This window comes from Rhamphochromis longiceps, linkage group LG7, assembly GCF_057381845.1.
Source record: "Rhamphochromis longiceps isolate RC_006_pf linkage group LG7, R_longiceps_female_GT1.1, whole genome shotgun sequence".
NCBI classification, from domain to species: domain Eukaryota; kingdom Metazoa; phylum Chordata; class Actinopteri; order Cichliformes; family Cichlidae; genus Rhamphochromis; species Rhamphochromis longiceps.
The window spans coordinates 62082187-62107116 of record NC_140563.1 but is presented as its reverse complement, the minus strand read 5'-3'; the positions used below and the strand labels follow the sequence as shown (position 1 = coordinate 62107116).

The 24930-nt window shown below is 40.8% G+C and overlaps 1 protein-coding gene across 1 annotated transcript in view; it reads right to left on the bottom strand.

The window, feature by feature from the left end:
• megf10 (multiple EGF-like-domains 10) overlaps nucleotides 1-24930 on the bottom strand; it is a 68840-nt gene that overhangs the window by 5806 nt on the left and 38104 nt on the right. The window contains exons 12-24 of the mRNA XM_085414715.1: nucleotides 24078-24241; nucleotides 23581-23683; nucleotides 22589-22735; nucleotides 21127-21261; nucleotides 20837-20965; nucleotides 20534-20662; nucleotides 16203-16331; nucleotides 14744-14872; nucleotides 13430-13657; nucleotides 2864-2970; nucleotides 2631-2754; nucleotides 1455-1499; nucleotides 1163-1372 (exon numbers count right to left, since the gene is read on the bottom strand). Coding sequence (XP_085270841.1) covers nucleotides 1163-1372; nucleotides 1455-1499; nucleotides 2631-2754; nucleotides 2864-2970; nucleotides 13430-13657; nucleotides 14744-14872; nucleotides 16203-16331; nucleotides 20534-20662; nucleotides 20837-20965; nucleotides 21127-21261; nucleotides 22589-22735; nucleotides 23581-23683; nucleotides 24078-24241 — 1779 coding nt within the window. The remainder of the gene's footprint in view (nucleotides 1-1162; nucleotides 1373-1454; nucleotides 1500-2630; nucleotides 2755-2863; nucleotides 2971-13429; nucleotides 13658-14743; nucleotides 14873-16202; nucleotides 16332-20533; nucleotides 20663-20836; nucleotides 20966-21126; nucleotides 21262-22588; nucleotides 22736-23580; nucleotides 23684-24077; nucleotides 24242-24930) is intronic.

Here is a 24930-nt window from a genome sequence, read left to right as displayed (position 1 = left end):
AAATCAAGAGGTTCATGACCAGCCCATGTGACACATGATGTGACGTCAAAATCGCCACGAGACACTCACAGCACATAAAAGATGTTTTTTATGTTTGCATGCTAAAGTTTCCTTACCCTTGATAAGTTCATACATGATAGTTAGAATGTGCTTAATGGCACAGCTACACTAAGTAAAATAGTGGTTGGAAACTGGGACAAGACAGTGCTGTGACCAACTTGCTTCAAAGAGTGTGACCAGGTTTGTGGCCACTCACAGCTGGTTGCCATCATATAAGTGACTCTGCTGTTTGCCACGTTTTCCATGTGCCAGGTTTGCTATGCTTATTCTACTGTAGAAACATGAACAGCTAGAAATGGAGGCTACAAATCTGACTGCTCATAACTGCCTGTCAAAATTTAGGGTCTGGCAACTGGGCTGGGTTTCCCCGGCTTTATCATCACTCTGGGTTCTTGGCTAGCTTTGTATTAGCAATTTGTATTACTTTATTGTTATTAGCAAAAATAAGCCGATCGTAGCAAAAAACAAAAAAAACAACCCCCCCCCCCAAAACAAACAAACAGAAAAAATAAATAAATGAAAATTTATTATTTATTTTACCTGCCCGGTGCACAGATAACTGAAGAAGCTTTACAGTTCCAATTATGCTGTAAAGTGATTACTGAATTAAGTATAGTAATGCATTATATTACTGCATTGCTGAAAAATGTAATGTCAAGACTGTGGAGTCGAGGGTTGAGGGTATTGTGTTGTCAAACTACAGGTGACCAGTTGCTGCAGTCAGTCACCAAATGTGAAACAATCCAGTGCAATTACTGTACAACCAGCAATTTTGTTCTACCTGCAAGGGCATAGTTCTGCTATTTTCACTCTGAATGGGTTTTTAAAATGTTCATTAGCATGATATAAATCAATTTATCATGTTTTTTTATTGCACATTGTATGAACTGATAGCTGATGAATCTGCAATCTACATCTACAATTCACTTCAAGAGTTAAAATGTTAAAATGTTAACATAGTGCAGTAGAAAAATAGAGTAATATAAATACTATACTCTGAAGATTACGTCATATTCTCCATCCCTAGTTCTGCATAGCAGTTATGCAGTTAATGTCGCAGAAAGAAAGTAGACAGCGATAACAAACAGAGTTCAGTCCTCACCAATTTCATAGACATTCTGGTTATTGGTTGGGCTTCTGCTGCTAATCTCAGCATATGGTGAATCCCGCCTAGCTGGTGATTTCATTTCCACATAGCCACATTCTGTGTTTTTGGTTATCAGCATGGGAGGATCCTTTATTGTGGCATATGGGTTTTCAGAGCTGCTGAGCGAACAGGAGCTGGCATGATAGGGTGTGCCCTTCATCAGATCTGCACAGCACAGACAAAGGATCCAGTGACAACTGAATATCAACATTAAAAATGACAGTTCATAGTTATGTATAGGACTTGCCTCTTAAAGATTTCTCCATGTAACTTCTATCACCTCCACAGGCTCCTGAAACCAAAAAGTCTAAATCAGTAGATCAATAACTGAACAGTAAAAGTAAAAATAATGTGAGAGATTTTATTAAATAGATTAGGCAAAAATCGTTTATAATATTAAGAGCTGGGGCTGAAGTAGAGCTAAAGTATTCTATTTTTTTTTTTTTTACCAGTTTTAATGTCAATACAAACACTATGCTAATAAAGTCTTATTACATAACTCCACCCACAAGCACTAGGTATGTGGACTAGTGACTGTAAGGTGACAGTGTTTGTGTTACATCGATTCAGTTCCTATCTGATTCATGGTTACAGAGCAGCTGGGGCTTATCCTACCAATGTTATGCACATTCACACCCGCTGTTAACTTAGAATTCTCACAATAGTTGTGTCTTTGGACTTTAGAAAGACAATGAGTGAAAGCACCAAGCAAGATCTAAATTATTTTCACAAATGTTGAATATTAGATCAAGAAAAATATTGATCATATAACACTGACCAACTGTCCAACTCAAATAAGCATCTACACAAAACAAACTCATAAAATTGACATATTAGCTCAGACTTCTCTGTTAATATAGCCTCACCTGGTGGCATTAACCAGATATTGTATGTTAGTCACTGATGGTGCACCAATTAACACCTTAACTTAAAGAAACATCATATTACACACGTGGAAGACCACAATATTTTTCCACAGTCATCCTAAACTGGTAAAACTTATTACAAATTATAATATAATTCTATCATCTTATGTCTAAAGCGAGCAACATGAAAGAAATTAACATGTTTTCTTACCTTATACCTGCTTAGTACACAGATAATATGTAAGTGATCACCCAGAACTATACAAGCAAGAATCTACTCACTGTAGGTCAAAAATGCACATCACACAACCTGGATCCTCTATGTACAGCAGCCTCATTCAAAGTGAATGTAATAATTTAGCCTACCCTAGGTTGTTCGTGTCTGTCACAATACAGTTATGTGGAGTAGGAAATCATGCAATGTTAATTTTTTGTTTTCTTGATAATGAGCGCACACACACACACACACACACACACACACACACACACACACACACACACACACACACACACACACACACGACAGCTGATTATAATATTTGCAGTCCACAACTCACCCAGTTGATTTAAGCAGTCCCCGTGTTTCCACTCTGCATGTAGTGTGCCAGTATGATCAACAAGAAGAGCACATTTTCTCTGATCCATATTTTTAACGTTTACAAAAACCTGGTTGTTCTTTGCCTAAAAATGGCACAAAAATAGCTCTTAGTATGTTCGTTTACAGACAGTCAACAGAAATTGTACTCTGCAATCTCCTTGTCCCTCTGTCTTAGAGGATTTAAATCTCTACCTTTCCATTTGGACCACGCTGGGGGCTGATGCACTGGGTCAGAGTATGGTAACTAGGGTTGGAGAAATAATTGCTTAGATGGGGCTCACATGTTGCTGGATAACCACCTGAAAATTTACAGGAACTGTTAGAAACAAAGTATGTCATGTATGTATATAATTTCTTCATGTCATTGCTTTCTGGGGCAGTCTATAAAACAGTCATGTCTTTGGTTAAGCTTCACTCAAATGTAGGAGACATCTGTCCCATCGTCAGTTGTTTATTTGCATTTACCATGCATTCACACTTATTCATATGTGAGAGATACACATATCGACGGGGCCGGGTTATGTTAAAAAGTATAAATGGTTATACTTTGTTCATTGGTTCAAAGGTACCCCACACTTCTTTTTTGGTTGCTTGTTTGTTCTGGTATATTTTTCATTTGAACTGTTATTCTGCCAGAGTACTCATATTAACCAGATGGCATTGAACGCCCCATTGGTGTGTTAGGAAAACTCTTTTGTACATATGTTCCTTGAAGGGGTTTTGGAGTGGTTCTTTTTCCACCGCAGAAAAGGGCTAGGAGTCGGAGAGGAGCTGCTGTATGTTTTTGTTATGATCGGATTGTGAAATAAAGCAGATACAGTGAGAAAGCAACTCCAGGAGTCATCCCTGCCTTAAAGCTGCAACATATCATGGCGAGCCAGCCAGGAGGAAGGTTTGAAGAACTTCCCGCACGAGAGTGAAGCAGAAGCCTGGTTAGCGCCATTAGCGGCTAACGTTAGCGCTACCGCACGGCTGAAGAAAAACCTTTCTCCAAGCACCGGACCTGAAATCTGACGGACTAAAGACAAGCTTGTGAGTACCCACAATGGAGATAGAAGCCCGACGAGATAAGATCACCGCCACACTCTGCCAGCTAAGTCGTGATCAGCTCATAGAAGTGGGTTATAAGGTGAAAGGCTTTGCTACACCGCTAAATGAGCCTACAAAAGACACTTCCAGACGCCAACTGATGAAAGTTATAGAACATAAACTGGACGAGGTGGAAAACAGTTATACACCAGACGATGCTGTACAGTTTGTGAAAGAACTTTTATCGTTTTTGGGCGAATATAAAGCTAAAGACAATACGGCCGAGAGTGATTTTTCCCGCCCTTCAGACGCAAGAGACAAGTATGACGAGCTGCAGGAAGAAATTAGAGCGATAGGGCAGAAACTCAAGATGGCGGACGCTGCCCCGAACCTGCTGTCTTCTAAAGTACCAGAGGTGACAATTCGCAGGGAGTTTCGCATCTGTGGCCAAATAGGTGAGGGAGGGCAGCGCGATCGGCTGTCCTATACCAACCTGCTGCATCAGATGGAAAATGGACTCCGCAAAGGCCACAGTGAGTCAGAAGTTATTGAAGCAGTGATAAGAGCCATCAATCCAGGTCTCAAACTGCGTGATATGCTTGAAATAAAGACTGATTTGACACTCACACAGTTAAAGACAATATTAAAAGGACATTACCGAGAAGATGACACATCTGATTTGTACCAAAAACTGATAAATATTTCCCAAGATCCAAAAGAGTCAGCTCAAGACTTTTTATTCAGAGCCATTGAGCTTAAAGATCGCCTCCTGTACGCATCCAAGGACAAAGAAGCAGAACACTACAGTCGGGACCTGGTAAAAAGGAAGTTTTTGAGATCAGTGGGTACTGGGCTGCAAAATGACAACATAAAGTTCCAGATTAAAGCCCTTCTTGACAACCCAGATGTGACTGATGAAATGCTGATTGAGAAACTAAATGAAGCTGCCAATCTCGAGACAGAAAGACTGAACAAGTTAAAGAGGAACAATACAAAACCACCAAGAATCAATGAGCTACATACTAGGGATGAACCACGCAGCAGCTCACAGATCCCCGCCACCAAGGAAGACAAGAAAAATCATCCTCCACCCGAAATGCACGACCTGGTGAAAGAGCTGAGGAACGAGGTTGCAGAGGTGAGGCAGATGGTTCTTGCTTCCCTGAACGCTGGCAAGTCGCAGACTACAAAGAGGACATCAGATGCTGCCGCGGGTACCTGGAGGAAGAAAGGCTGCAGGACCTGCCAGAGCAACGGAGAGGGAGACAACTGCACCCACTGCTTTAAGTGTGGCCAGCCTGGCCACATCTCCAGAGGATGCCGAGCTCCACTTCAGCTGCAGGGAAACGCCAGAGGGCCACTGCCACGGGACCAGCAGTGACCCCACCGCCACATCAGGAGTCCCGCCGCTGTGGTTGCTGCCACCAGAGAGAGTCGGTCAGCACCCCACTCCAGAGGTGTGCAGGCTGCTCATCTGTCAGTTACTGTTCTAAAGCCTGTCAGGGACAACACTGGCACCATCACAAACATGTATGTAAAGCGGTGAGGCTAGTTGAACAACATTTGAGGGAAAGAGAGAAAAAGGGGTGGTTGTCATACATGGGATATTCTGACCTTCTATCAGATAAGCAAGGACAAAAATTAGTGAAGCTGATTGGTAGACGAAAAATGGTGAGATGCACCTTTGACAATGTACCAGTCACCGCATTGTGGGACACGGGTGCACAGGCTACCGTAATAAATGAGAACTGGAGAGTCGAGCACTTACCTCACACCACTATCAGGGGGATAGATGAACTCTTAGGTTCAGAACCATTAAATGGGCTCGCAGCTAATCAGACAGAGATACCATTTATGGGGTGGGTCCCTGTAGAGTTTAGACTGACGGGGGTGGAGACGACCAGCTCGAGTCTCCTAGTGCCCGTATTGGTCTCTAGTGACCCAAATGTAGCTCAGGATCCCATTATTGGATACAATGTTATAGAAGAAATCATCAACGAGCAACTTAAACAACAGGGTGTTAAAAACAGTGACTGTGCTGCAAATATTGTGAGTAGTGCTTTTGGTATTGACGTCGGATCTGCTAAGACTTTTATCCAGTTGATAGAGACACATCGAACAGCTGCGGAAGAGATCCAAGTCAAGACAGGGCGGAGTAAAGTTGTTTTAGGCCCTAGTGAAGCTACTACCATTCGCTGTCGCACACGCATACAGGCTGACGAGGACACTGTAATGTTATTTTGTCCTGTTCTGAACCCCAGCCTGCCTGAGGGGCTTCATTTGCAGGAAGTATTGTTTAAAGTAAAAAGGGGCAACTCAGCCATGGTCCCAGTATCTGTCACAAATACCACATGCCATAATATTACTGTAGATCCGCGTGTGGTCCTGGGGCACATTGAGGGCGTAAAAGCAATATACCCAGCTGCCCTAAAACCTGTAGAAACTCCAACAACTAAAACAGCAGACGATGCAGGTGTCGAAGTCCCATTAGCCCCCACAGGTGAGACAAGTGGTGTTTGGGATCCCCCTGTAGTTCTAGACCATCTAACGAGTGGCCAACAGTCGGCGGTGAGGATGATGCTTAGGGAGGAATGCAAAGCTTTTGCAAAAGACGAAAATGATGTAGGCTGCATTCCTAGCCTTCGGATGCACATCACCCTCAACGACCAAACACCAGTTCAAAAGACTTACAACAGTGTGCCTAAACCTCTGCATCAGGAAGTAAAAGCTTACCTGCAAGACTTGATCAATAGGGGGTGGGTTACAAAATCCAAGTCGCCTTATTCGTCACCGATAGTCTGTGTTAGGAAAAAGTCCGGTGACCTCAGACTTTGTGTGGATTATCGAGAACTTAATCGCAAATCGGTGCCTGACAGACATCCTATTCCCAGGATACAGGACATGTTGGACAGCCTCACTGGTAGCTCCTGGTTTACAGTACTAGACCAGGGAAAGGCTTATCATCAAGGATTCCTAGACGAAGACAGTCAGCCACTCACTGCATTCATCACCCCCTGGGGTTTATACCAGTGGGTTAGAATCCCATTTGGACTCAGCTCCGCCCCAGCAGAGTTCCAGAGGAGCATGGAGGAGTGTCTTTGGGGTCTGCGTGATGATATCTGTCTACCGTACCTTGATGACAATTTGGTCCACAGTAAATCTTTTGAGGACCATGTTGAGCATGTAAGAGCCGTGCTACAAAGGTATCAGAGACATGGGGTCAAACTTACTGCTAAGAAATGTGAACTGTTCAAGCCTAAGGTCAGGTTTTTGGGTAGAGTGGTGTCAAAAGATGGCCATAGTATGGATCCAGCAGAAGTCGCCTCCGTGATGTCACTTAAAGAGAAACACCCTAGTACAGTGGGGGAAGTGAGACAGATTTTGGGCTTCCTATCTTATTATAGAGCCTATATACAGGACTTTTCACGTATCGCCAAACCTTTGTATGAACTGCTAGCAGCCCAAACAAATGCTAAAAGTAGCCCACAGGACTTAAAAACACAGAACAAGAGAAGGAAGGAGAAAAACAAACAGGCTAAAGGACAGTTGCCTTCATCAGCCCCTGTGAAATGGACAGAGTCACACCATCAGGTTTTGTCTTACTTAGTCAATAAACTGGCCAGTCCTCCGATCCTAGGCTACCCTGATCTAGACCAACCATTTGTGCTTCATACTGATGCTTCTCAAGCAGGGTTAGGAGCAGTGCTCTACCAGCGCAGTAATGGCAAGTTAAGAGTCATAGCTTATGGATCTAGAACGTTAACGCCGCCAGAAAAAAATTACCATATGCATGCTGGCAAACTGGAGTTTTTAGCTCTCAAATGGGCTGTCTGTGAGCGCTTCAGAGATTATTTGCTGCATGCGCCATCGTTTGTGGTTTATACAGATAATAATCCACTCACCTATGTGTTAACGACAGCAAAGTTGAATGCATCAGGTCAGCGTTGGGTGGCTGAGCTCGCAGATTTCAACTTTACGATAAAATACAGGCCAGGAAAAACAAATGCAGATGCAGATTTTTTATCCAGGATGCCCCTCGATTTTGAGGACTATATGAACTGCTGTACACAGACGGTTAGCCAGGACGTGGTTGTAGCCTCACAGCAGGGCATATTAGTGCAGCAAACAGAAGCTCTAATGTTTAACGCTGTCTCCTTCCACACCCTTCAGCATCAAACACAAGCAGAGGAACTGCTGGACATGATTCAGCCAATACCGAGAGAGGAAATCTGTGCAGCACAGCGGCAAGACCCCGTGATAGGTAAAATGTACGAGTCTGTAGTGCAAAACAAAAGGCCCACCACACAGGAAATTAAGACTGAGAGCACTGAGTTTAAAGCATTGGCTAGAGAGTGGAGCAAACTGAAAATCAGAGAGGATGGAACTATGTTCAGAGAGACTCGACACAAAAAACAACTAGTTCTCCCCTCAGTTTACCACCCACTAGTGCTCAAAGAACTACACCAACAGATGGGCCACTTGGGATCAGAAAGGACCCTAAATTTAATTAGGGATCGTTTCTCCTGGCCTAAGATGCAAAGAGACATTGAACACTTTGTCAGTAATGTTTGTGAGTGTCTCAAACAGAGGAAGCCAAACAGACAGGCACGGGCACCTATGTTGAGCATAGAGACCACTCATCCATTTCAGTTGGTTTCAGTTGACTTTTTGCACCTGGAGCAATGCAAGGGGGGGTGTGAATACATACTTGTAGTTATGGACCACTACACCCGCTTCGCTCAGGCCTACGCAACTACAAATAAGACAGCTAAGACTGTAGCAGAAAAACTATTCAATGATTATTGTCTCAGGTTTGGTTTTCCAGAAAAACTACACCACGATTTGGGGCGAGAGTTTGAGAATAGACTATTGCACCATTTAAAAGAACTGGCTGGTGTTAAAGGGTCACACACTACTCCTTATCACCCACAAGGAAATGGGCAGACCGAAAGATTCAACAGGACCTTGCTCTCGATGTTAAGAACACTAACAGAGGAACAGAAAAGAGACTGGAAAAGCCACCTCCATAAAGTTGTACATGCCTACAATTGTACTGTTAATGAGGCCACTGGCTACCCTCCTTTTCTCCTAATGTTTGGTAGGTCACCACGGTTACCAGTTGACCTTCTCTTTGGCATTGAGCAGGAGGACAGTTCAGGCTCCTACCAGGACTATGTGGACAGATGGAGAAGGAGAATGGCTGAAGCTTACACTGTCGCCTCCAAAAATGCAGCTAAGTCAGCTGACCGAGGTAAAAGGCAGTACAACAAAAGTGTGCATGGTCCACCACTTCAAATAGGGAGTCGTGTCCTTGTTAGAAATGTTGTGGAGAGGGGTGGGCCAGGTAAAATCCGCTCCTATTGGGAAGACAACATCTACATCATTAAAAGACAAAAGGGAGAGGACAGTCCTGTGTTTGAGTTAGAGCCAGAGAATGGTAAAGGCAGGACAAGGATTTTGCACAGGAATATGTTGTTGCCTTGCGATTTTCTTCCGCTCCCAGCAGATAAGGAGGCAACTGTAACTAGTACTAAAACAAGGAAAAGACATTATAACAAACGGAAACAAACATGCATGACTCCGACACAAGTGGGGAGTGAGGAGGAGGAGGACACAGATGAGTTTTCTGATGCGGTTTTCACCTGGCCTTATCCTGAGCCTCAGTGTTCACCTACATTGGACCCCACAGCGGCAGAGTTTATGCCACTAAGGGACGGGGGTGAGCCAGATGAGCTTCCTCACATGTCAGGAGATGGCCAGGGGGACCCCAGCCAAGCTGATGAGGAGAAAATGGACAATAGGGAACCAGAGGATGTGGCTATTGTGGGGGCAGGGGAGGTGGACAGCAGCTCTGATGTCGAAAAGGCTTTGGAAACAGACCAGCCAAGTCCATACCCAAAGAGAGAAAGGAGGAGACCACAGACTTTGACCTATAGTAAACTTGGACAACCAAGTCTTGAAGAAAGAATAGTGGCCACCAAATGTGTGAATATTCAAGGTTACTGGCGACCTTGGTAAAAGGGGAAGATATAATGTTTACACTTGGTACCACTATTTCAGATTGTAACAAATGTACCTATGTTGATTGAAATATTGTGACACATGGATTGCAGGCCGAACATGTGTATGAGTAAAGGGAAGATGCTTAGTGTTCAGATGAGATGTGGACAAAGTTAATGCCTTTACAGGAGAGTACAAATAGCATGGTAATTTGATAGATTGAATTGTGGACAAAAAAAAAAAAAAAAAAAAAAGCTGAACTGATTATATCAGGAGTATACACAACTACAGTGCACGGTAGTTTGGGTAACTTAAAAAAAAAAAAAAGGGTGTAATGTAACCTGGTACATAGTCCATGCCATTCTATTGTTCTCTATGGATTGTCGATTATAAGGTACATTTATGTCGGGACGACATTTCTCGAGTGGGGGAGAGTGTGAGAGATACACATATCGACGGGGCCGGGTTATGTTAAAAAGTATAAATGGTTATACTTTGTTCATTGGTTCAAAGGTACCCCACACTTCTTTTTTGGTTGCTTGTTTGTTCTGGTATATTTTTCATTTGAACTGTTATTCTGCCAGAGTACTCATATTAACCAGATGGCATTGAACGCCCCATTGGTGTGTTAGGAAAACTCTTTTGTACATATGTTCCTTGAAGGGGTTTTGGAGTGGTTCTTTTTCCACCGCAGAAAAGGGCTAGGAGTCGGAGAGGAGCTGCTGTATGTTTTTGTTATGATCGGATTGTGAAATAAAGCAGATACAGTGAGAAAGCAACTCCAGGAGTCATCCCTGCCTTAAAGCTGCAACATATAGAATACATCTCACATTACAAAATGTGAAAGCTTCATTTCCACAAGAATCAAGAAGACAAATTAATTTTTTTCATAATCGCAGTAAATTTAACCTCCTAAGACCCGAACTCTTTCATAGCATGCATTTTTAATTTCTCTTTGCTATTTGGGCTGATTGGGACCTGATGAATGTAAGAACAAAGAATTACCTGATTTTTTCAATTTTTTTTTTGTTTCTGAGAAAACTGTGATTCACATATGAGAACATTTGTTTTAAATTTCAATAGAATAGTGGCAGTATAATGTCCTCGTAAGTGGACATCAGGCCCTTGTAGAGCAGACTTTATTATTTTGGTCTATACGACCCAAAATGTGATGTCCACATATGTGGACGCCCGGTCCTAGGAGGTTAATTTAAAAAGTACTGAAGACCTTTAGCGATGAAAAACTGGATTATGTTCAGGTGGATCAACTTCACTTGAAATATTCTTGAGCTGCGTATGTGCATGATATTAAACTAAATGGATATAGTTTAGAAAACATTTATATAAGTAATAAAGTATTTAAAGTGTATAGAGTAAATGATGAATGTGGATTGTAGTGCTGTGAGTAGAAAGAGAACTTCAGGACCAAGACCTGTGAATGGCTTCTTTTAAATCTGGTGTGTAAATAGTTTTGACTTTTGATGAATATCAAAAATAATTTTTCCAGTTAAAGTTCAAGGAGGAATGAAATACTATAACAATACTACACATTCTACCAATTTTTTTTTTTTAGCAATTCATGCAGACCATAAGGAAATGTTCAGAGCTTTTAAAAGTATAGGGGTAGAGACAGAAAAACACATGTTCTTCTTCAGGCTCCAGGACTGCTACTGCCAAAAACTCTGGTTAGTCATGGAGTGAAGGGACTGTTCATCCATGACATCATTGGTACCAACTGGAAAAATTAGTGTCTGAGTAGAATAATGGCAGAACTTCAATCATATCTCCCACTTTGCCACCATGGAGATAGTTAAGCCTTGATAATACTCTGTGGACACAGATACAGACAGCTGGAGAGATTCCTGTTGTACACAAGTGAATGCGCATGCGTAAGCTGGCATGCAAGCCGGTTTCAGTTGCTCCTGTTTTTCTTTCTCCATACTTTTCTTTGTCTCTTACTTATTACATAATTTCTTCTGGGATTAATTAAACATTTTGATTGTAATCATATTTTAAAGTCTACTATCTGGGAAAAATACAGGGCCATGGATATCCACCTCATACTTGTGGATAAAGTATAACCAAGGCTTAAGTGATAGCACAAGAGATCTCAACAATAAATCACCAGTAATGATAATTACAGGTTGCTTGTGCTTATAGCCCACATTGTAGACAGAAAGTTTGAAGAAAAGAAGAACACTGACTCTAATCAACTGTAACAGTTACAGCAGATTCAAAAACAGAGGTAATTGAAACAGTTTTGCCTGTGTGTGTGGGAGGAGGGAGAGTGTCACTGGAGATGATCATGCCAGTAAAAACAAGTTTTCAGGACACTGTTGGGCCAGTGGGTCAGTGGCTTAAACTCAGCGGAATGACTTGGACTCCGGAAAGGAAGGAGTGGAAAGACCCTTTTGAAGTACTCAGTGAACATGTAGCTCACTTAGACAGCTTACTGAACTTCGACCTGTTAGCTGTCTAATTGAGGAGCAAAGTAAATCATGTCGCAGTCCTTGGTTTTACCCCAGGGTTCTTAACTCTTGGACTTTGATTTCTTGTTTATTGATAAATATTCTCTATTTGGTTTTTGGCTTCATTATTATTTATATTTGTATCTTCTTAATAATCTGCACATATAAAAGGCATTCCCCCGGCAGAGAATCTCCAATGTGCTTAAATTATGCTGTGAAAGAGGGTGTTGGTTTAGCTCAGTGCGCTGAGCGGGCGACCACATGCTATACAGCTGAGAACGGCCGGCCCGGGTTCAAGTCTGGCCCTTTGTCGCATGTCTTCCCCCTTGTCTCTCTCTGCTCCTGCTTTCCTGTCCTGTCTTCACTGTGTTCAAAATATGTTGTAAATGAAAACTTGGCACACATCCTATTTTAAACTGAAACATTAAGATGATACTAACATTTTTTAGGTCTCTTTCTCTACCTGCAGAGGTCTAGGGATCTTTCAGGAATGGTGGTGCTGTTTTGTGGGGAATTAACTGGTCAGTAGGAAGTGATTTTATACCTAACCTAATATGTGTCGCAAATCTAACCTGCACTGCAGCAGTTTAGCTTCACAGTATAAATTACAACCTAAATTACCCCTTGAAGAAGTGACCCATCTTCATAGTACAGAAACCCCAAGGTTAACCTTGAAGTTACACCCCGATAAGCCAAAATCCTGCATTAAAGTACAGGGTTTAGGAAAGGAGAAGCAATTGCCTCTGGAAGGCTCTCATTGGAATATAGTTCTGATGTCGGGGTTATCTCATAACCCTGAGATGTACGAGGTGCTTCAACTCTTCAGTGATAAAAAAACAAACAAAACAAAACAAACAAACCTCATTTATATTTTTAACAGCTAAAATGTTATTGCTTGTCACCATGTCCAACATGTGTGATGATGAAGAGTTAGAGTGCATTGTGAAAATGTAATTCCTTTACCACGTAGCAAGAAAAACCTTCCCAAAATGATTAAGACCACGAGGAAAGTCAACTCCTGCTATTTTAGCTTCGCATAACCAGTGTTCCTTCCCTTGCTATGAAAGGAATTTTACACCTCTGGTATTTAACAATATAAGCTTAGCAATATAAGGTTTAGAACTGTAAATTTGTAGTGAGGTTAACCATTTAAAATCAATAAAACAAACAAGGAAAACAGTATAAATATTAGAAGAAATAATGCTGGTACAGCACAATGAGACCTAGTTGCAGTTTAAAACAAGTAAATATGTAAATGTACCTGTTATATTGTAATCAGCAGCAACACTCACAGCAGGAGTGTAAGTCACAGATGGCATGGTGGGCTCTTTGCCCTTCTGCTTTTTCCTGAAGATAATGAAGAGGAGCAGAAGGAAGAGCACAAGCAGCACAAGGATAATGATTCCTGCAATGGCTCCAATCTGGTAAGAGTCTACATGCATCGCTGCACTAGTCAAAGTGTTGAGGCTGCCCACCACAATCACACCAGCTGCACACAGGAGGGGGAGGGAATGTAGAATAAGAGTTAGATGTTTTTGAGTCTGTTAAGTTTAAATGAGTTAGTTTTTCTAATGGAGAGTGATTAGAGAAATCAGTAAATTTGATTAAATTAAACCTCTATAACCTCAATCCCAGAGAAGGTGGGATGCTGTGTAAAATGTAAAGTAAAACAAAAAGCAATAATTTGCAATGAAAATATGTGCAGTATTTTTTTAATAATATTGCCTAAGCAAAACATGTATAATATAAACAGAATTGGTTCCAGCACAGAACCCTGTGGAACTATTTGACTAACTTGAGTGACGAAGACTCACTATTTACACAAACAAATTGAAATCTAGCTGAAAAAAAAACTACTGAATTATTGATGAGTGAAAAAGTGTTTGCCCTCTTCCTGATTTCCTATTTTTTTTGTATGTTTGAACACTTAAATGTTTGGGATAAAATGTAAATATTAAACAAAGATAACACAAGTAAATGCAAAATGCAGTTTCTAAATGAAGATTTTTATTATTAAGGGGGAAAAAATCCAAAGCTACATGGCCCTGTGTGAAAAAGTGATTGCCTCCTAAACCTAATAGCTGCTTGCGGCACCCTTAGCAGCAAAAACTGCAATCAGGCATTTGCGATAAATGAAAATGAGCCTTATCGTTATAGTGCTGTGGAGGAATTTTGACTCACTCATCTTTGCAGAATTGTTGTAATTAAGCCACATTGGAGGGTGTTTGACCTTGAACCATCTTTTTAAGGTCATGTTATAGCATCTCAGTTGGATTCAGGTCAGGACCTTGACTAGGCCACTCCAAAGTCTTCATTTTGTTTTTAGGTCTAGGATAGCACATCAATATGGCCTATTCCTATTAGGACAGACAAGGCTAATGTTAAGGACTTCAGAAAAAGTAAAACTCCATCTAAGTCTTTGAGTGGTAAGCTCATTACTGATTTGCACATGGTTGCATTCTGTTTATATTTACATTTTACACAGCATCACAACTTTTTTGTTTTTGTGAATTAGGTCTGTAGTTTGTGTCATTAAACAACGTTTGATTCCATTCTTACTGAAGTACATTCTCACCTTGGTCACATCGAGCTCCCTTCCAACCTGAATTGCAGTAACACGAACCAGTCATGTGATCACAAGTGGAATTATTTAGACAGTCACAGACCTGATGGCAACCATAACCATATAAACCAGGAGGACACTCTGGAAAACAGAAAAAGAAAAGAAAAAGGTTAATTCTGTTCATCTGGATGTAGTGCTATTTAGGATTGGTTTGACTTTAGCCACGTTCTAAATCAGTATAAGTATTGCAAATAATGGACCATCAATGATGGTAGGAAAGAAGCTGCAGAACTGCATTTGTGGCTTGTCAAAACTAACAACAGACATGGACCTTAAAATCTACCAAGGCAGGGAGGCAAAAGGGCAAGATCCAAAAAAAACCTAGTGTCCAATGTACACTATACTGCCAAAATATTTGCCCACCCATCAAAATAACTGAATTTATCCATCCATTCGTTTATCCTTTTTCAATGTCGCGGGGTCGCCGGAGCCTATCCCAGCTGTCTTAGGGCGAGAGGCAGGGTAGACCCTGGACAGGTCACCAGTCTGTCGCGAGGCTAACACATAGACAGGCAACCATTCACACCTATGGGCAATTTATTGTGTGGGGTTGCTTTTTAGGAATTGGGACTGGCTCCAGCGAAAGAAACTCTAAGACATTTTGGACAATCTCATTCTCCCAACTCTGTGGGAGCAGTTTGGGGATTGCCCCTTCCTGTTACAAGATGACTGCATACCAGTGCACATGTAAGGCCCATAAAGACATGGGTGAGCAAGTCCTGACCTTAGCTCGTTAGAACTGATAGAAAGGGATCATTTAGAGCAGAGACTGCGAGCCAGGCCAAGCTCTGTGCAGGTTAGTCAAGATCTTCTACAACGGAGTCCTGACCTCAACCCAAAAGAACAGAAAGGGATGAATTAAAGCAAAGCTAGACCTTCTTGTCCAGTATGAGTGTCTGGTCTCATAAATGCGCTTGTGGAAGAATTCCCATAAACCTTAAACCTTGTAGAAAGCCTTCCCAGAAAAGTTGAAGCTATTAGAGCTGTAAAAGGTGGTTCAACAGCATATTAAACCCTATGGATGAGAGAATGAGATGTCACTCAAGTTCATATGCACGTGAAGGCAAACGAGCAAATACTTTTTGCAATATATCGATATATCGATAATCAGGAATGCTCAAAGAAAAAATTAAAACCTGCCAAGTGAGTTGAACAAAGAGAATCTGGAAAATGGGGGATATAAGGCAGGAGGTATTTATACAAAGGTGACTGACTAAAGGTGCCACAAGTGTGGCACCAAAGGACAGGATAGTGCAGCATCCAACTTTTCTTTAAAAACTTGAAAAATAAGACAAGATTAAAGTAAAACAAAAACAAAAACAAAAGAAAAACTGAAACTTAATATGATTAAAAAAAAGCAACCATAACACAAAAAAGCAAACAAAACAGGCAGCAATATCTTGTAACCTACTTTGATCACAGTATTTCCCCATGAAACCAGTTCGACATGTGCACTGTCCAGAAATGTGGTCACAGTCGGCTCCATTCCTACATTGACAAGTCTGAGAGCAGTCCTTCCCAAAGAAACCCAACGGACAGCCTGCAAAGAAGTTATCGTCATTATATTCTGTACTTTTAAAATATGCAGTTTTTTAAATTAAAAAAGTACCTTTGACAAATTTATCCAAGATTATACCAGTATCATCTGGATCAGCCATTCCCAAAGAGAAGAGTGCTGCACCCCCCTTAAAATCCAAAAGAAATCACATGGGGCCCACCTAATCTTATATTTTCACTCCAATCAAATTCTGTTGGCTATAAATTGCTAATGCTACCTAGTCATTTGTGTTATGGCCAACATGTGACCCGCCTGCCACTGGGACACAAATGTCAATACAAGAACGACAAGCTAGCTATCCAAAGCGATCCAAAAGTATGACATCAACAGAATGCATGTCATCAATTGGCTAGTCAGTCTTATGGTCATAGGGGAATCATATGATTGTTGGGTCTGTGAAGGTTCTCAGTCATCCAGGTCATCGTAGTCAAAGGAGCTTGCAAAGAAAAGCGTCTGGACTTCTTTAAGTTACTTGAAGACGTTTCACCTCTCATCCGAGAAGCTTCTTCAGTTCTAAGGTCAAATGGTGGAGAGTCCCAGATTTTAAGCCCTATGCGAGTGTCCCCAAGAGGGTCATGGACCCTCTGTTGATCCTCTTCCTAATCACAAGAGCTAAAGTGTGAAAGTGGGTGTGGGTCACAATCAGTCGCCTGAGCCACACCTTGGCTCAGGCGACAGGCCACACCTTGGCTCAGGCCACACCTTGGCTCAGGCGATTAGAGGATCATCAGGGGGTCCTTTTGTCCCTCTGTGGGGGGATACTCCCACTAGGTTTATATCTGGGACTCTCCACCATTTGACCTTAGAACTGAAGAAGCTTCTCGGATGAGAGGTGAAACGTCTTCAAGCAACTTAAAGAAGTCCAGACGCTTTTCTTTGCAAGCTCCTTTGACCATATGATTGTTGGGTTTTTCTCTGTATATATTATTATAGGGTCTACCTTACAATATAAAGTGCCTTGAGACAACAGTTGTTGTGATTTGGAGCTGCATAAATGAAACTGAATTGAAAGTTGTGTCACTCAATGAGTCATGAAAGCGTCTTCTTCACAAAAACCAAAACCGCAATTTTTGAAACCCGCCAACGTGGAAAATGTTCTCACAAAAACAACACCATGTTTCCGGAGTCTGACAAAAAGCCATCGACCCAGCAGCTGGTACAAACATCGCCTCGACATCCACCTATTTTGTAGCATTTGTGTTGCATACAAATGACCTCACAGGACGTGTTGCTATAAGGACACCACACACATAAGATGGCACTCGATTGTAATAGAAATAAAGTCAAGCCGAGCTGTATTGCCTCGAGCTGCGTCGAGTTGATTGGAGTAGGTACTAATGGAAAAAGTGCTTCCATCTTAACCCAGTCAGTTACCAATAGCACGGACTATATGCCTATATATGAGGAATATAGACTCTGCTGTTAACAGGTGAGGTTGAGAAATTTCCCTTGACCTGCAAGGTTACTCAGAGACAATACTTCCCCAGAGATAAGCAGGGTACTCATGGGCACGTGTACTGGGTAATACTCATAGGATCAGACTTGGACCTTTAACACTAAGGTCACTCAGGGTGCTGGATTTGGGATGAAAGCCCCTATTCATGGTAAGTGTAATGGCATCAGCCACACATGGGTAAATCAGTCCATTTGTTCACTTTATTAGTTTGGTTTGCAGTTTTCTTCATTAATATAATTCATTAATCATTTTATTTAAACCTAACACTGATATTATGAGGCGCGCGCATAATAGCATTGTGGGGTTTTTCTAAAAATGTTTTCTGTTTAATTATGTTTCTCTTTCTTTGAATTACCTGGTTTGGGGCTGTGGCTGTTTCCTGTCTTGACTCAGGATTCTGAGAACAAAATGCCTGCTCAGCAGGACCAACCATGTGCTTATCAGGAACAGGGGTGTTTTAGGTTTACTTATGTTATTCTGTGCTTAGTTAATATTAGTGTGTGTTTTTGTTTCCCCCCTACTGTGTGTAAATGGTTTGGCCAAACCACTTTAAAAGCTACCCTCATGTGTCTTTGTAATTAGGTCAGTTTGTGGGTTAAGTTGTGTCCACTTTGTTTGTTTAAGTTTCTGGAAATTACTTTGTGTAGAGTTATATTTAGTTGACCTCTTTTATGGGCCTGCTAATTATGTTTTGGAATTTTGTCTTTTTGAGAGTTAAGATAAAGAAAACCCTTTTTGAAGACATTTTTTTCTGTGTCCTCTATGCCTTGGCTGCTTGGTCCCTCGCAGTAAGGACCCTACTTGTCTTGATGACAGTGGCTTCTAACAGTCCCATCGTATTTAGATGTGACTGGTCCCCTCTGGGGATTAGGACTGTCTGGCCTTAAGTTAGCCAGTCTGGGTGCATCTCATCACTTAGCAGCTTTTTCCATTGTGCTGTCAGAAACTCATGGATTCCAGTTAGTTTTGGCCAGTAGGTGCGAATCATGTCAGGGCTGTCAAACTCTTCATACTTTACAATCTTTCTTGTATGCCTGCCACTGTAATGTTTAACTGTTCATGTAGTGCAATCCCCTCAGTTCTGCTCTTAGCTACACCAGCCACTGAGCATCTTTCTTCCATATGCTATTCCAGTATTGCTCCGTCTCCAGTCTTGGTGGTGCATTTCTCATATCATTCCTTTGCCACTGACAGTACAGATTGAATTATTTAGTGGAGAACAGCTGGCTTTTTCTCCTGGCTACTATCTCTCTGGTATACCGTTCCAAGTGGGTAGTCAAGGCTTGGTAATCGGCCACGGAGGGTCCAGGTTTCAAGCTTAGCCATGGTCTTCTCTTTCAGCTCAGCTTCTTTCAAACTCAAAGCCTTCAATGGACCAGTTGTTCATCGGGTTTGGTACCCAATCTCAGAGAGATGATGATATCTCCCCCATGGCCTGAGGTCCTGGCCAACCCTGGCCAAAGCATTTGTGTTGTACCTCATTTCTCATCTCTAGTTGTAGCAGTTGCTTCTTCTGGATGTTGGAACACTGAGCTATTAGTTGATTCGCTCTTAATCTAGAAGTTGGGTGACAAAGAAGCCATAGGTCCCACATCCTATTCATGTAACCACCTTTTGCTGGAATTCTTTGCATAGAAGCATTCCAACAGCTCCTTATTCTCATCCCTTGCCTTCTTGTTCCGGTAGCCCACTTCTTATTAAGGTCACTCCTCTTTAAAGTCAAATAAACGCAAGTTTCATAAAAATTCTAAAATGTCTTTTATCTTTTAAACTATGCTTAAAATTTTAATGAAGCTTATGCGTATTAGCTTCCACTTTGTATGGTTTAAATCTCAGTGCCCTGTCATTCTCCCTCTCATGCTCTCATTCATGCAGCCAGCATCCTCAAATTTCCACCCCACCCGAGTCACTCAGAGCACCATCAAAGCTCCTTAAGTCCAAGGGGTCCTGTCCTAAATCCTGTTGTCACTGGGATTCTGTTCTGCCATGATGAGTCATCGTATCTAATTGCCAAATGCATTAATTTTTCTATTGCAACGAATTATGTTCATTTCTTCCAAATTATCTCTCCTTATTGAACTACCTTTTTTTGTATTGGAAACATTTAGGAAATGATACTGGTATATGGGGATTCGACATATCACATTAGAGTTTGCATCAAATATCCTGTCCCATTTGACCTCCGATCTCATTTTTACAGTACACATCCTATACATAACCTTTCTTTCAAGTTGACAACAAAATGTGTTAAATCTTTAAAGAAAGTATTGCTAAGAGAAAGAGAATGAGGTGCAAGTTAGTTAGAAAAATTGTACTATAATATTATATAACAAGTTATATTTATATACATGTATAACAACTTTTCCATGTCCAGTTATTTACAAATCAATACTTTTTACTTACTCCTACATAATGTTTGTCTAAACATCTGTCATGCCACCCTTATCAGATTTTTACTGCACTACAAACTTAAACTATTTTCTTAAAGTAAAAAAACAAAAGAAAGAAAGTGAAATTAATATATAGAAATACTATAAAAAGTAAAAACTGCCAAGAAAGGTTTGGGCCCTTGGATTGTTTCTTATCGTTTGTTTTTTCAGTTTGAGCATGGCAATGCTCGACAATGGCAGAACAAAAATTTGTCTTTCTCTTAACCATTTACAATTTGGACTAAATGACATAACTTGGGTGTGTGTTTATGTGTATGTGTGTTTGCAATTTGACTGACGCTGTGTGCAGTAGAGGCCAGTCCATCCTGGGCTGCACTTGCATTCTCCATCATAAGCGCTGCAGTATGCTCCATTGTGGCAGTTACATGTGTGGATGCAGTTGGGTCCCCAGTGACCAGTTGGACAAGCTACAAAATGTGATAATCAAATGTTAGTGCTAGAACCAGTTGATGGCTAAATAATCTTTTCTAAAGAACCTTTCACAGCACAATAATTTTTTCATAACGAAGAATAATACAGGGCGGTAACATTATCAAGCATATATAAATTGCAATATATAATTATTTCCAGAGTAAACCCACATTGAGAGCAGTCACTGCCAATCCATCCTGGATAACACTGACAGGAGCCATCGATAGGATGACAGGTTCCATTGTTTGTGCAGCTGCAGCTCTGGGCACACTTCTTCCCAAAACGACCGCTGGGACACACTGTATAGACATGTGTTAACATGTGTCATACTTTACTCAGAATATTACATCAAAGATTAACATTAACAGGAAGCTTGACCACTAACCCTTTACCTACACTAGTTGAATTACGTGACCAGCATTTGTTTCTTGGAAGCAACAGTATGTGGCCTGTCACTCACCCTCATTACACAGTGCTCCCTTGAAGCCTGGCAGACATTCACACTGTCCTGTTATGTGGTGACATGGTCCATTACTATGGACACATTGTGGACAGGTCTGACTGCAGTGGTGACCAAAATAACCTGGCGAGCAGACTGCGAGCAAAACAGAGCAAACACAACATGCAATTTATAAAATTGTTGGATCATATATTTGTGGACAGTGAGGGGATATTTTTTGTGGTAATTTTATTCCTCTGTCCACCATCCTAGTGGATTTTACAGTACTGTGCAAAACTCTTGAGCCACCTTAAATGTATTTATATTTTAGTTAAAAGGAGCCAGAGAAGTTATCTTCTCCACGCTTTTTGAAGGTCTTTTAAATGTCTTTTTTGAAGATTGATTCTTTTCCACCCATTTTTAGTTCAGGCCTTGCACCTGACCATTTGCTGAGTGATGCTATTAGGCCATTTAATCATTTGACATTAATCATTCAAGCATAAGAAAACACACCTTACTCAAGAGTTGCTGTTCTCTGACTTTGTTGACTCTACTTTCTGGGACAGTACCCAAGCCTTCCCACTCTTGATTATAGCCAGTGAAGAGTGCTATATAAATCAATAAAGTAAAGTAAAGTAAGTGATTGTATATCAGTTGTTTGCCTTCTGTATTTAACTGTGTGAGGATATTTCTTGATTATAGACTTTGACAATGATACCCTACCTCCTCGAGTGGGTGTTGTGAAGCCTGGCAGACATTCACGCTTTAGCTTTTATTAACTAAAGTTAATTCATTTGATCGCTCCTAAAGTTTTTGGTGTTTCTGATAAAATTTGGTTTTCCACCTTATGTTGACTTTATTTGCATTGACACCTCTCAGCTCCACATCTTTCAACTTCTCATGGAATAATAAGCCAACAGGCCTCACTTGGCCATGGGACTTCTTGTCATTAAATGCTCAGATCACTTTTGAGCCTGTAAAAATATCTGACTATGTATATGAAAAGCTGCAATCCCTGAACAGTTAGTGTAATACTTTCGTTAAACTCCTTACATTAAAACAGAAAATCTGTAGTTACGTGTTTGACTTAAAATACTTGTGTCATCATTTGTGTCATTGTCCAAATACTTATGGACCTTCCTGTTATATATTTTAACATTAAACGAGTTAAGATAATAAGTACAAATATTTTAATTGAACCATGTCAAAATATTTTAAAGCCCCTAGTTTAAATCATCAGATGCAGGTTAATCATATCACATTTTGCTTTTGATGTTCATTTTTTCTTTCAAATGTGAAAACAAGGTTTATTTCTGTTCCAGACTTTTTTTTTTTTTTAACAACACTGATATTAATCATGACTATTGATGTCTATAATAACTATTAAATCAGAGTGAGGTTAAGTAAACCTATATATCATTTTAGCTCACCACAACCTATGTGATGATTTTACAGTATTGTGTGGTGTTGATGTAGGACTTACTTCTCTGACAGGTTGGGCCTCTGTATCCTGGAGCACACTCACAGGTTCCTTCATCTGGAGAGCAGGATGCTCCATTCTTACAGTTACAGGGGAGGGAGCAGTTTGGACCCCAGTGGCCCTCTGCACACACGCTGTCACAGTGGATACCTGTTCACACGCACAGATGTGTTTCCATCATTGCAGTACATTCTTACATTAATTTGACTATCAAAGACTGCAATCCTGAATGTGAATGAAAAAAACCAAAACATCTATTGATGCTGAAGGAGAAGTGAGTCCATTGCTATTTTTTAGAGGTCTAATTGAGGATCAGCAGCAAAGCCCCCTGCCAACCCCCCCTGGTGAAGATCACAAAAAGAAGAAAAAAAGGGAGAGTAAGGCATCATAAGCTTTTAATTACGCCTTACAGTAAAAAACAATGGTCCCATCCTGGACAGAGGCCATAATACTGGATCTTCCTAAAGAAGGCAAAGACCCGACAGAGTGTCAGTTTTAAAGCCCAATAATTATGTTAAATGCAGACCTCCGCATTTTGAATACAATCTTAGCATGCAGACTTAATTTAAGTCGTGTCTTCTGTTGTAGTAGCCGCTGGTCCGTCTGTGTATCCACCATGTTTCATCTGTGTGTTCTCCCTGCTGTCCATCGTCACTTACCTCTGCCCATCCTCCTTCATGTTCGTGCTCTGGTTCGTGTCTTGTAGTTTAGTTGTTCTCAGTTTAGACAGTCTGCAGTCCCGTTTGCCGTTTTTCTATTTTGTACTTTGTGTTCAATAAACCACCTTCACACCTTTACAAGTGCTTGCGATTGGATCCTCCTTTATCATCTCCACACGGCTCATCTCACTCGCCGTGACAGTATTTTATATCCTATAATAAAAGCTGTGTTTGTTTGTTTTTGTTAAAGTTCTGTCTGTGAATCTGCATTTGGGTCCTACGCTGCCTGCTTCACAGCCAGTTTATGACACATGGCACATTGTAATTAGGTATTACCCGTCCATCCAGCCAAACAGCGGCAGTGACCAGTAGCGTGGTGACATCCATCAGCATGATTGCAGTCACAGCGTTCTTTACAATCCAGACCATAGGTACCATCCTAAGGGGAAAAAACAAACAAACAAGGCAATCCATGAAGAAATGTAAAAACATGTTCATTCATATGACATGTGGCATTTGGTTATCAAGATAATCAAAAATATGGTGTATGGTCTGAGGTGTGGTTTGGCTCCGTTTCAAAATACAGATGTTTAGTGTTATTAAAAGCTGAGGTCCAAAAACAGTTCAAAAACGTTCAAACTTCTCAATATCAGATTTTGTCTTTGTACTATATTTATTCAAATATAAAATTTAAATGATTTGTATTTTTGTTGTTTGAATTCTATTTACAAATTTAATAAGATACCACTTTTTTGAAAGTAGTGATAAAACATAGAACAATGATTTTCTTTTCCAAAAAACTTTGGGAGCTTCCATATAATCCTATAACTCACCTGACAGTGGAGTTCACATCTCTCTCCTCTCCAGCCCGGAGCACAGGTACAGTGACCATCCAGTGGGTTGCACGCTCCTCCGTTCCCACAAATGCATGCGGAACCACATCCCAAACCCCAGGTGCCACTGGGACAGTTGATGGAGCAGTCTAACCCATGCCACCCTGATTAAACAAGGTAATTTATATTTGAACACATGTAAACCTTACTTTTGATTAACTTATGAAAGCATTTTTATTCAGTGCAGCACAAAGATCAAAATATTTCTGTATTAATATAACACACGAACTGAGATTTGTATTAATTTGATAAACTGAACTAGTTGAACTAGTGCTCAAATATAGTGTAGAATATTTACTTCATTTGACCGAGTTTTGAAAGAGAGAGGGAGAGAGAAAACTCGAAAGCCTACACAGAATGATACTGTACCATAGAAATAAAAACACAACTATGGACATTGATGAAGGTTATTTTTTATATTGTGGGGACAAAAGAGACTATTGAAAAAGATCAGTTAAACAAATGTTAGTGAAGAGAAGCAAGGTGAGCATCACAAAATGTGTTGCAGGCTCTAATGTGTGTGCAGAGGAGATAAAGGTGTTGCTGGACTAGGAAGGCAAAGTCTCTGACCTCGCATTTTCATTCTAGGCTTCTACAGGCAGTGCTCATGAATTTAGACAATACTTATTTAACTTTTGCAATCCTTTGACTTTAGTTTAAATTCTTGGATTCCTATATTCAGTTATCATTCAGAGCAAATACTGCTTTATCTCAGCAACAGTGCACTATGGACCTGGGAATATTTTAGATGTGATGAGTCAAACGTTTGACTCATCAAGTGTTTATCAGAAGG